Raw genomic sequence first — 12,519 nt, 5'->3', positions numbered from 1 at the left:
TGATGACTGTCGCCACATTAAATTGTCAAATTGTTTGTCCCTCTTATCGCGATGTCCTCATGGGCACGTGCCCGGCTCTCTGGGTACATCATCCTTTCGTCCTTTGCCACTCATAACGGTAATTCGTGTTGACAAGTGCAACGGTAAATAGCCGATCGATCCATCAAGTGGATGATATTGGAGCGAGTGCCGAATAGCGCAATATAACAATATATACATATTTAACAGCCCTTTATCTAAGTACTGTTTCAAAATAATTTTTAATAATAGTAAATAGTTTTTAACAAATAATAGCCCATCCAAGAGTTTTAATATCTCATCAAAAAAACTATAACACTTGGGCCAGCAGAAATTTGAAAACCCTGCAGATTTAAGGAATTTATACTCTACTAAAGACATACAATTTTTAATGTTAAATGTACGTAAAAAACTCAAAATAATGAGTTATGTTTATTATTCCGATCGAAATGTGTATTTATTCAGCATTTTTTGTACGAATTTCAAAGTATTGCGTTACGATGGTTACACAGCTTAAAAAATTTCATTGAATTGGGAATTCAGACATATATCGATAGACGGATATTGGTTTACCTTCTCGTCAAACCTAAATTATAGTCTATAAAATACCTTTTATGAACAGAGGTAGATTTAAATAAATAGATTAGGTTCCATTATTTTAGTATAGTAGGCTGGCTTTTGCCATCGGATTTCACAGGTTTCAAAATATAAACTACATTTGTAAAAATACTGTGTAAAATCATATCTACATGTACTTTACAAATAACTCTACATATTTATTGAAATGTTACAAACGTGTGGCAAGCGGAAGGCCACCTATAGTTCATGTAACCACCGACAGGCGCGCCACATGTAATGCTTTTTATACTCGTTACTCGTGGAGTAGAAGGGTATACTAGATTCGTTGAAAAGTATGTAACAAGCAAGAGGAACTCTTTCGCACTTCCACTAGCTTAGATATGGTTATCTGATAGTCGGGGAACTCGACTATAGAATTTTGTAGAAATTCAAAAAATTTTCGGATTTTGGAGTGGCATACCTCTTAATGTTTCTGGTGCAATTCTCTAAAAATTGCATTCATATTTAGAAATTTTATTTTTTTCAATTTTTTTGTAAATTGTTTGATGTAATCATGTTGTGGAAATTCAAAAATGTCCCAAGGCTGAAGTTCAAAACTCCATAACTCAACTTATCTTAATCGGATTTTGAAGTGGCATACCTTTAAATGTTTCTGGTGCAATTCTCTAAAAAACAGCATTCAAATTTAGAAATTTTTTTTTCTTTCAATTTTTTGTAATTTTTTTGATGTTATAATGTACAAATACAAAAAACTAACAAAATGTCCCAAGGCTGAAGTTCAAAACTCCATAACTCAACTAATCTTAATCGGATTTTGGAGTGGCATACCTCTTAATGTTTCTGGTGCAATTCTCTAAAAATATGCATTCAAATTTAGAAATTTTTTTTTTTTCAATTTTTTTGTCAATTTTTTGATGTAATCATGTTGTGGAAATTCAAAAATGTCCCAAGGCTGAAGTTCTAAACTCCATAACTCAACTTATCCTAATCGGATTTTGAAGTGGCATACCTCTAAATGTTTCTGGTGCAATTCTCTAAAAAACTGCATTCAAATTTAGAAATTTATTTTTCTTTCAATTTTTTGTAATTTTTTTGATGTTATAATGTACAAATACAAAAAACTAACAAAATGTCCCAAGGCTGAAGCTCAAAACTCCATAACTCAACTAATCTTAATCGGATTTTGAAGTGGCATACCTTTAAATGTTTCTGGTGCAATTCTCTAAAAAACTGCATTCAAATTTAGAAATTTTTTTTTCTTTCAATTTTTTGTAATTTTTTTGATGTTATAATGCACAAATACAAAAAACTAACAAAATGTCCCAAGGCTGAAGCTCAAAACTCCATAACTCAACTAATCTTAATCGGATTTTGAAGTGGCATACCTCTAAATGTTTCTGGTGCAATTCTCTAAAAATCTGCATTCAAATTTAGAAATTTATTTTTTTTCAATTTTTTTGTAAATTTTTTGATGTAATCATGTTGTGGAAATTCAAAAATGTCCCAAGGCTGAAGTTCAAAACTCCATAACTCAACTTATCTTAATCGGATTTTGAAGTGGCATACCTTTAAATGTTTCTGGTGCAATTCTCTAAAAAACTGCATTCAAATTTAGAAATTTTTTTTTTTTCAATTTTTTGTAATTTTTTTGATGTTATAATGTACAAATACAAAAAACTAACAAAATGTCCCAAGGCTGAAGTTCAAAACTCCATAACTCAACTAATCTTAATCGGATTTTGGAGTGGCATACCTCTTAATGTTTCTGGTGCAATTCTCTAAAAATCTGCATTCAAATTTAGAAATTTTTTTTTTTTCAATTTTTATTGTAAATTTTTTGATGTAATCATGTTGTGGAAATTCAAAAATGTCCCAAGGCTGAAGTTCAAAACTCCATAACTCAACTTATCTTAATCGGATTTTGAAGTGGCATACCTCTAAATGTTTCTGGTGCAATTCTTTAAAAAACTGCATTCAAATTTAGAAATTTATTTTTCTTTCAATTTTTTGTAATTTTTTTTATGTTATAATGTACAAATACAAAAAACTAACAAAATGTCCCAAGGCTGAAGTTCAAAACTCCATAACTCAACTAATCGTAATCGGATTTTGAAGTGGCATACCTTTAAATGTTTCTGGTGCAATTCTCTAAAAATCTGCATTCAAATTTAGAAATTTATTTTTCTTTCAATTTTTTGTAATTTTTTTGATGTTATAATGTACAAATACAAAAAACTAACAAAATGTCCCAAGGCTGAAGTTCAAAACTCCATAACTCAACTAATCTTAATCGGATTTTGGAGTGGCATACCTCTTAATGTTTCTGGTGCAATTCTCTAAAAATCTGCATTCAAATTTAGAAATTTTTTTTTTTTCAATTTTTTTGTAAATTTTTTGATGTAATCATGTTGTGGAAATTCAAAAATGTCCCAAGGCTGAAGTTCTAAACTCCATAACTCAACTTATCCTAATCGGATTTTGAAGTGGCATACCTCTAAATGTTTCTGGTGCAATTCTCTAAAAAACTGCATTCAAATTTAGAAATTTATTTTTCTTTCAATTTTTTGTAATTTTTTTGATGTTATAATGTACAAATACAAAAAACTAACAAAATGTCCCAAGGCTGAAGCTCAAAACTCCATAACTCAACTAATCTTAATCGGATTTTGAAGTGGCATACCTTTAAATGTTTCTGGTGCAATTCTCTAAAAAACTGCATTCAAATTTAGAAATTTTTTTTTCTTTCAATTTTTTGTAATTTTTTTGATGTTATAATGTACAAATACAAAAAACTAACAAAATGTCCCAAGGCTGAAGTTCAAAACTCCATAACTCAACTAATCGTAATCGGATTTTGAAGTGGCATACCTTTAAATGTTTCTGGTGCAATTCTCTAAAAATCTGCATTCAAATTTAGAAATTTATTTTTCTTTCAATTTTTTGTAATTTTTTTGATGTAATCATGTTGTAGAAATTCAAAAATGTCCCAAGGCTGAAGTTCAAAACTCCATAACTCAACTTATCCTAATCGGATTTTGAAGTGGCATACCTCTAAATGTTTCTGGTGCAATTCTTTAAAAAACTGCATTCAAATTTAGAAATTTATTTTTCTTTCAATTTTTTGTAATTTTTTTGATGTTATAATGTACAAATACAAAAAACTAACAAAATGTCCCAAGGCTGAAGTTCAAAACTCCATAACTCAACTAATCGTAATCGGATTTTGAAGTGGCATACCTCTAAATGTTTCTGGTGCAATTCTCTAAAAAACTGCATTCAAATTTAGAAATTTATTTTTCTTTCAATTTTTTGTAATTTTTTTGATGTTATAATGTACAAATACAAAAAACTAACAAAATGTCCCAAGGCTGAAGCTCAAAACTCCATAACTCAACTAATCTTAATCGGATTTTGAAGTGGCATACCTTTAAATGTTTCTGGTGCAATTCTCTAAAAAACTGCATTCAAATTTAGAAATTTTTTTTTCTTTCAATTTTTTGTAATTTTTTTGATGTTATAATGTACAAATACAAAAAACTAACAAAATGTCCCAAGGCTGAAGTTCAAAACTCCATAACTCAACTAATCGTAATCGGATTTTGAAGTGGCATACCTTTAAATGTTTCTGGTGCAATTCTCTAAAAATCTGCATTCAAATTTAGAAATTTATTTTTCTTTCAATTTTTTGTAATTTTTTTGATGTAATCATGTTGTAGAAATTCAAAAATGTCCCAAGGCTGAAGTTCAAAACTCCATAACTCAACTTATCTTAATCGGATTTTGAAGTGGCATGCCTCTAAATGTTTCTGGTGCAATTCTTTAAAAAACTGCATTCAAATTTAGAAATTTATTTTTCTTTCAATTTTTTGTAATTTTTTTGATGTTATAATGTACAAATACAAAAAACTAACAAAATGTCCCAAGGCTGAAGTTCAAAACTCCATAACTCAACTAATCTTAATCGGATTTTGGAGTGGCATACCTCTTAATGTTTCTGGTGCAATTCTCTAAAAATCTGCATTCAAATTTAGAAATTTTTTTTTTTCAATTTTTTTGTCAATTTTTTGATGTAATCATGTTGTGGAAATTCAAAAATGTCCCAAGGCTGAAGTTCTAAACTCCATAACTCAACTTATCCTAATCGGATTTTGAAGTGGCATACCTCTAAATGTTTCTGGTGCAATTCTCTAAAAAACTGCATTCAAATTTAGAAATTTATTTTTCTTTCAATTTTTTGTAATTTTTTTGATGTTATAATGTACAAATACAAAAAACTAACAAAATGTCCCAAGGCTGAAGCTCAAAACTCCATAACTCAACTAATCTTAATCGGATTTTGAAGTGGCATACCTCTAAATGTTTCTGGTGCAATTCTCTAAAAATCTGCATTCAAATTTAGAAATTTATTTTTTTTCAATTTTTTTGTAAATTTTTTGATGTAATCATGTTGTGGAAATTCAAAAATGTCCCAAGGCTGAAGTTCTAAACCAAAAAAATCAACTTATCTTAATCGGATTTTGATGCGGCATACCTCTAAATGTTTCTGGTGAAATTCTCTAAAAATCTGCATTCAAATTTAGAAATTTATTTTTTTTAAATTTTTTTGTAAATTTTTTGATGTAATCATGTTGTGGAAATTCAAAAATGTCCCAAGGCTGAAGTTCTAAACCAAAAAAAATCAACTTATCTTAATCGGATTTTGAAGTGGCATACCTCTAAATGTCTTTGGCGCAATTCTCTAAAAATCTGTTGACGGCCGATTTCGTTTACGAACGTTTTGTACGAAGAGTGCAAGAGCAATTGCAAAGAAGATATCGTTGTTCGCCTATGGAAGGTATCGCTGTATCAGAATAATATAATATATATCTCTGGCCAGCTGATCACGAACAGTAAGTCCATTTTGGTCGAACTGCGTTTAAAATACGTTTTGTAATTTTGATTATTTTTAATTGTGTTTATTATCAACGGATTTGTCTTGACGGTGGCCAGAGCGATTCCTAAGAAATCCCGAGCATGTAACTTTTATATACATTTACAATACAATTTATTAACTATTTATACATTTTTGTTGCATATAGAAACTCTCGACGTGGAATCGATCCATACGCACCCGCACTTCACGAATTCGTCATTGGATAACAATGTTGCCTTTCTTAAACTGGTTCATAATGTGCCAAACTCAGGTAACATAGATTCAGTTTTTAACGCTTTGTCTACCTTACAGGCCTCTTGAGCATCTTACTGGTCTATGCAAATATACCAAACTATTCGGATTGAATTATGGATACAGCTTATAGTAATTAAACATTAGGCATTACAAATCAGTGAACAAACGGTTTATCACGGTTTATTCAATACCGCTCTAACTTATTAAATACTTTAATGAAAACCAAATAGGAGAGAATTACTTAAGTCGATAATCTTGGGGTTCCAACTTCAATGCTAATCTGAGTTTATGCTACAGAGTTGCCGTTAAATGTATAAATATGTTTTTCAATTTAAGAGTAAGCTAAGAATAAGAAGTGCGAAGAAGTGGGATAAGAAGTAAGATAAGAAGTGCACATTATCGGTAAGAAGTATATGAAAACAATGTGACTTTGAGTCAGTTATGCACCAGACGAGTAAAAGAAGTGATGTCGTTTTCCGCGATATTCTTAGTTCTGTTCGCATCAGTTCTCTGTCAGAGTGAGATGAGTGTTCTGGATGAAGGCTGCACACCAAAAATGAGCTTTAAAATTGCCGGGGGAGTCCCAGCTTCGAGAAGTGAGAGTCCCTGGATGACAGCCATATACAACAGACTTAAAATATTTCTTTGCGGTGGAACGCTTATTACCAAAAGTAACTATCACGAAAATGCGGTTAAATGCGGAGCCATACATATATGTACATTTTGAACTTATCTGCTTCTAGACTACGTCCTAACAGCTGCACACTGCATAATCGATCAGACTGCCCTGTATGTAGCACTTTTATGCAAGCGGTAGATCCTTCAATTAATTCCAATCTTCTTTGACCTAGATATGTGCGATTGGGGGTGAAGGATACATTTTGTTTCAAAGGGCAATGCTTAGACAGTAATTGGAATGATGTGGTCAAAGCCACAATCCATTATGACTTCGATCCCACTACAATGTTAAACGATATAGGTGTGCTAATACTGAAGAAAGAAGTGAAATTCAATGGTGAGCAAGGGCACTATGGCTGAGATGTGCGGATTATTTGCTATTATCTAATAAATGTGTTATTTGTTTTTTACTGATAGCCCGTATTTGGCCTATTTGCATCATGTTAGATGATAAAATCAATTCATCAGGATTCATGACATACTCGGCATTCGGATGGGGTAGTACCCATCCAAATAACACAGAATCAAGCCCAATATTAAACTCAATTACCCTGGAACGCAAAAATACATGGCACTGCTTAGAAATGGACGAGGTATGGGAATTTTCTGACAAACTGATCTGCGCTGGAAATATAAAGGGTGACACCTGTAAGGGCGACTCCGGTGGTCCTCTGGTGGTGTATGGTAAATATTTTGGAAAACAAGTGGCAGTGCAAGCGGGGATCGTGAGCTACGGATCACCGAGTTGCAACAAAAATGGCGCCTACACCGATGTCATGGCCTACAAAGACTGGATACGAGCGAAAACCCAGCCAACGACGCATATTCAAGAACTTTTGTATAAGGAGTGCGGCAGCAGTTGGACTGGAGGAATAGATGTGCTCCATTTTGAAGTTTTCGTAATGAATCGTAATTTTACTGGCTCATTGATAACAGACCGTAAGTAATTTAAATGAATCGATTATCAAATCAATTGTTGGCATTTCATTTTCAAAGGATTTGTCATTACTGTTGCAAGCGCTTTTCTCAATCATCCCAAGGTTATGTAAGTAGAAGATTTACCATTCAGTTATAGTCTTCTTATCATATATATATTATAAATTATTTATCCACATCTGTTGATGACTTATCTTTTCAGAAAAGTAAGGTCAATATATTTTAGGAGCTTCAACGTTGAAGCGGTTTTCAAGCACCCCCAATTCGGACTATCTTCACTCGAGAATAACATAGCTTTGCTTAAACTAGCTGAGCGTGTACCAATTTCAAGTAATTACGTATCTGTTTGGTCTTTTACCATTTTCTAACAAAAGATTTGACCTATAGATTTCATAAGTACGATCTGCTTGGACCTAAATATGAATTCCAGAAAGTCGCTGACTGCCATTCTCTACAGTAACCAAGAACGCGTTCTTGGTGCCCAAAAAGTACTTTTTGATAAAATTAGCAGTATTGAATGCTCCGAAATGATACAAGAGCCACTACAGCCTTCTCAATTCTGTGTGAAGAAACCATGCTGCGGTTTTAAATTCCACTTACCTGGCTCTGTACTCGGCACTTATGAAACTATCAACAATGACAAAAAATTCCTACTTCTCGGTATGATAAACTTTATCAAGAATGATGTGATCGTTGTAACAGATGTTACGAGTTACAATAATTGGATCCGAACAACTGTTTTATAATAATAAATAAATACGAAGACCAACCCACTAGAAGCACTTCCTCAACTTACACCACCAAACATATTAATAATTCACATATTTACATTTATCCCAGCAACACCACAGATATACATGTAAAGATGCAAAGGCAATTAAAACAAAATATAAATAAAAAAATATAAGATCTCATTACTTACAAAAACAGAGCGGGAGGCCATTGCCAGGAATCATTGCTAGTTTCCAATTTTAATTATCTTTTAACACTTTAGGAATAAATAAACACAATCAAATTGATCAAAGAGCAAAATCTTTTCATTATATATATAAAACGGCTGTAAGACTTCTACGTTCCATACCTCATAAGGCATTTCAGCCACGATTAATTCAATTTAATAAACATGGCCGTTTGAAGCAAAATTTCTCAATGCAAACCGAAGTGGAAAAGATAAATGAGGCTGCTTATAGCTGTGGCCGCACAGGTGGCGCTGATTTTGTGTAAAGTAGATGTAAGCTAAGACGGTTCCGTAAGTCAACGCCAGGTGTCCAACACAAAGCTTAAACTACAAATATGGCGCCCAGTTATAACAAATATGTTATAGTTAAGCACAGATAAGCATTGCTAAAACAAATTGTGCAAGTCGATTGGCTTATCCAAAAATTGTGATATTAAATAAATTGATATATTTTCCTTTAGATTTCAAATTATCTGCTGTAAATCGATAAATAATAAAAGATTTGGTAATCCGATTTGCCACTCAAGACAATTGTGTCTTTTGCGGCCTATTTCCAGGCAATTTCTTTATTTAAGCGCTCATTAAATTGTAAAGCCAAATGCGTCCCCCCACTAGATTATATAGTTGGCACATCCTCCTGGCCACCGCACATCCTCGATGCAATTACGCGCATGCCGACAGCGCATGCGTGACATTTTCAGAGTGACTGCGCGATGTCGCTTCCTCTGGGCGGGTTCTGTTGGCCAGTCTGTGTCTGTCTTTGGGAGAAGTCCAGAAGTCCGCTGCGTGGACTGATCAAACAAAATAGCTGGCAAATGATTTACTGCCGGTCTCGCGTGCATTAGCCAAAGCCATGGGGCTAGCACTTTTGGTTTCTGTTTGTTCTTTTCACCTCCAGTTGCAGGGAGGCGGGGTTTTGTTGGCCCGCTTCTCGCTCTTGGTCAACAATATCACTGCAAAGGGCATGAAGCAGGCGTTCTGCAAGGCGACAACCGGTTTCGGCCAACTGCGCAGTTTGATCGCTTTTTTCATGTCTTTCTTTTTGTTTTTCTTTTTTTTTTGGGAGGAACTGCATTTGCTGAATTGTTGCCCTCACAAAGGGTTTTTGCAATTTGGCAAGGAAGTTCAAATTTTTGGATTTCGAAAATGTAAAATATTTATTTCGAATTGAGCAGTGTGATATTCTCTAAGAATAAGCCCTGATAAGTAGATTAAGTTGACTCATTCTGTGCAACGCAAGTAACAACTAAAGAGGGTGTGCGAAAACCGCAGCATTGTCGACTGTTTTGATTTTTGTTTGGCGCTAAAAAGGAAAATCAGACTTTGTGCTCGTGTCCAGAATCAGGGTGTTGTGTTGGGGCCGCTGTTGTTTTGGGTTGTGTAGCCGTCACCCAGATTATCAGAAAACTGGAGGAACCAGTTTCGGTGCGATGTGGCATGCAACCTAAATATAGAATTGCAGCTCGCCAAAAGCCGCGCTATTTGCTGCAAATTAGCTTGCTCAAATTATTGATCCAGGCCAGTAAACTGAATTAATGGCTCGAATGCCACTATCACTGGCTGCGAAAATCGAGGCTTATGGTTGCGCCCGGTGTTTGTTTATATTTGCGTTTGTTCTATTCGGCTTTTTCGGGCCTTATCTTATCAGCAAGTGCCGCACACGAGTGTCACACATGATACAGATACACTGGCTGATACAGAAACCGATACATTTGCGCACCTTTTGGCTAACCACTTACCTGTTGATTGAGCGGAGGAGAGAGCGAGTGAGAGCGCAGCGTGCGAGTGTGTGGGTGAGCGGGAGTATCTGTGTGAGTCGCTCGTCTTACAGTGCGACTCCAAACAACCCGTCGTCGTCGAGATCCCGATCCCAGCCCTCATTCGCTCGAACGCAACGATCGCGCGCGGTTGTCTCGCAGCACAGCAGAAAGATATAAACCCGGAACGAAAGATATAAAACCAAGAAGTGTCGAGTAACTCAGACGTACTCACTCAAGTGCTCAAAACATCCAGAAACAACTCTCCCGGTCACGGTCCCAAATCGCTTTTCATTTTCGCAGAGGGAACGTTACGAGTCCGCTTGCGAATCCAACAAGTGCGAGTGAAGTGTAAGTGTCTTGGCCAGTTTCTTGGCGATTTGTTGTTTGTGGGTTGTTGTTTGTGCTGGCCTCCTGCCAAAAAGTTTCAAAAAAAAAAAAAAAAACAGCAGAGAAGAGCCGGTTTCGAGCCACAGGGCTCAGTTGTGTGATTCATAGCTTCAAAAACTTGACCGTTGACTCAGCATCCCCGAATTTCAAAGACAGATTCACGCAATTAACCACATTGATATAAAAAGCAAAAGTGTTAACCGCAAGTTATTGTGTAACTAACCGTTGTCACCGTCATTAAAAAACGAAAGATCGTCGAGATGCGGTCTTTAAACTTAATTACGCCCGTATCTCGGTATCCCGTATCTTAATCGGCTGACCGAAATGCGTAATAAAAACCGCAAGAACAGTGCTTTTTTTTTTTTAGTGATTTTGATTGAATTGCGCACAGCTCTAGATTCTTTAATATTATTTTTGCCACTCAACATGATTTAATTAAAAAGCCAAAATGGTTTTTTCGGGATAGTTAGGTGGCGGGCTGGTTTATTATTATTTGTTCACTTGTTTGCTGTTCTTGTTTAACCCGCCTGAGCTTTTTATGCCGCCCGCGATGTGATGCGATGTAGACACAAATACGCGCGGTATAAAACATCCAAATATTATATTATATTATACATATTTATCTACATAGTCAGCCATGTTTTCCTGCGCCTTTTTTTTGGATTGGTGGATTGTTTGCCTCGATTCGATTCAATTCGTTTCATTTCATTTCGCTGCTTGATTGAGCACATCAGCGCTGGCAAAAACATATTTGCGTTTATTTTTGTAAGCATTGCGCTATGGCTACATTTTAACATATTAATGTTTTATGGCTCACTTTTCATGCACTGGAAATTCAATTTACGGAAATTTCGATTTAGCGGCAGAATGTTTTTAGACCTGCGATCTTTAAAAAGAGCATGGGGTATGAGGGATGTGTGACCCCGATGGAATGATTAATCGTTTATTGGGAAATGGATAATGGATCGGATGGAACATAGCTCTAATGGAGTCACCACTGAGTCACTGATTCACGCAATCAGGATCTTTTGTGACCCACATTGCTCAGACTATTCGGGGCTGTAGTTCCCATTCAGATGCACACTTTGTTGTGGTTTTGAGGAAAACAGATCATGGGAATTAGTTCAGCAGCAGAAACTGAATAGCGGCAGCCAAAAGCACCTGCACTTGCTTTCAACATCAAAGAAACGTGCCAAATGTGCGTTTCATAAGGATAATTCATTCTTGCGACAAATATAATGGAAAAAGTTTAGGATATTTAGGTATCATTTGTTCCACAAAAAAAAGCAGCATTAAGACATTAGTATCTGAAATTTAATTTATTAAATACGCTTTTTTTATATTTTCTTCTACATGAAAAACAGTACTTTAGCCCTTCAATAAATTGCTTTTCCCATTTAACTAGATGTAATTATAGGATTACCATGAGTTACAGCCCCGAAACGGACTGATTGCACATGGGCATTTGGCTGGCTGCGCCGTTAAAAGCTTGCGAATGAAAACAAAATACAAACAATTAGCCAAATAACAAAAAGTATAACCCGCACTAGGAACAACAAAAAACAGTGGGCCACAAAAGCCAGACAGACATTGGCAGCCGTCGCCGTCGCCGTCGTCGTCGTCTGGTGTTTGTAGCTTTGCCGTGTAGCTCTGCCGTCGAATCGGTTAGGAATTGAGAACCGACAATATCTATATAGATGCTATATAGCCAGACTGCCACTGCCTCTCGCACGGCCCAAAAGCAGCGACGCCGGCAGCGACGACGACTGCGACGCCAGCGATGTGGTTGAAAAGATTTTTGTATTCGAAAACGGCACAAAATGCACATAAAAATTTTCGGTTTCGGTTTTTGCTTTAGTTGAGAGAAAATCGTCGCTTAGTTAACGTCGCCCAAGAACTGAACTGGCAGTGCACCACAAACGCCTCGAATATACGAAACCGATTCAAGTCCAAATCAGAAAAAATCAAATCGTATCGAATCGAATCGAGTCCCAGCAGAAAGCCACCCGATCGGAATAAATCGGTCAGTACCAGGT

General features: G+C 35.4%; 3 protein-coding genes across 12 annotated transcripts in view; 2 read left to right on the top strand and 1 right to left on the bottom strand.

Annotated features, from left to right (window-relative positions):
• LOC6548848 (protein N-terminal glutamine amidohydrolase) overlaps positions 1-12,519 on the bottom strand; it is a 63,745-nt gene that overhangs the window by 31,364 nt on the left and 19,862 nt on the right. The window lies entirely within an intron of this gene.
• Positions 6,192-8,273, top strand: LOC26526988 (granzyme K). The gene is made up of 7 exons (XM_026981343.1): positions 6,192-6,435; positions 6,508-6,553; positions 6,616-6,779; positions 6,860-7,381; positions 7,439-7,487; positions 7,581-7,708; positions 7,766-8,273. Exons 1-7 carry the CDS (start codon positions 6,231-6,233, stop codon positions 8,122-8,124), a joined length of 1,473 nt encoding a protein of 490 aa, XP_026837144.1. The 5' UTR covers positions 6,192-6,230; the 3' UTR covers positions 8,125-8,273.
• LOC6549004 (PDZ and LIM domain protein Zasp) overlaps positions 10,182-12,519 on the top strand; it is a 54,493-nt gene continuing 52,155 nt past the window's right edge. For 2 of the 10 annotated variants that reach the window (XM_026981339.1, XM_026981340.1), the window contains exon 1: positions 10,183-10,444. The gene's annotated coding sequence lies outside the window, so the exon portion shown is untranslated. Of the gene's footprint in view, positions 10,445-12,194; positions 12,507-12,519 lie in introns of those variants that run through there. The other 8 variants (XM_015156841.2, XM_015156845.2, XM_026981337.1 and 5 more) reach the window with 7 other exon arrangements.

This window comes from Drosophila erecta, unplaced genomic scaffold (assembly GCF_003286155.1).
Source record: "Drosophila erecta strain 14021-0224.00,06,07 unplaced genomic scaffold, DereRS2 tig00000092-arrow-pilon, whole genome shotgun sequence".
Taxonomy (NCBI): Eukaryota; Metazoa; Arthropoda; class Insecta; order Diptera; family Drosophilidae; genus Drosophila; species Drosophila erecta.
The sequence above is the reverse complement of the archived record's forward strand: the minus strand, read 5'-3'. Positions and strand labels throughout refer to the sequence as shown.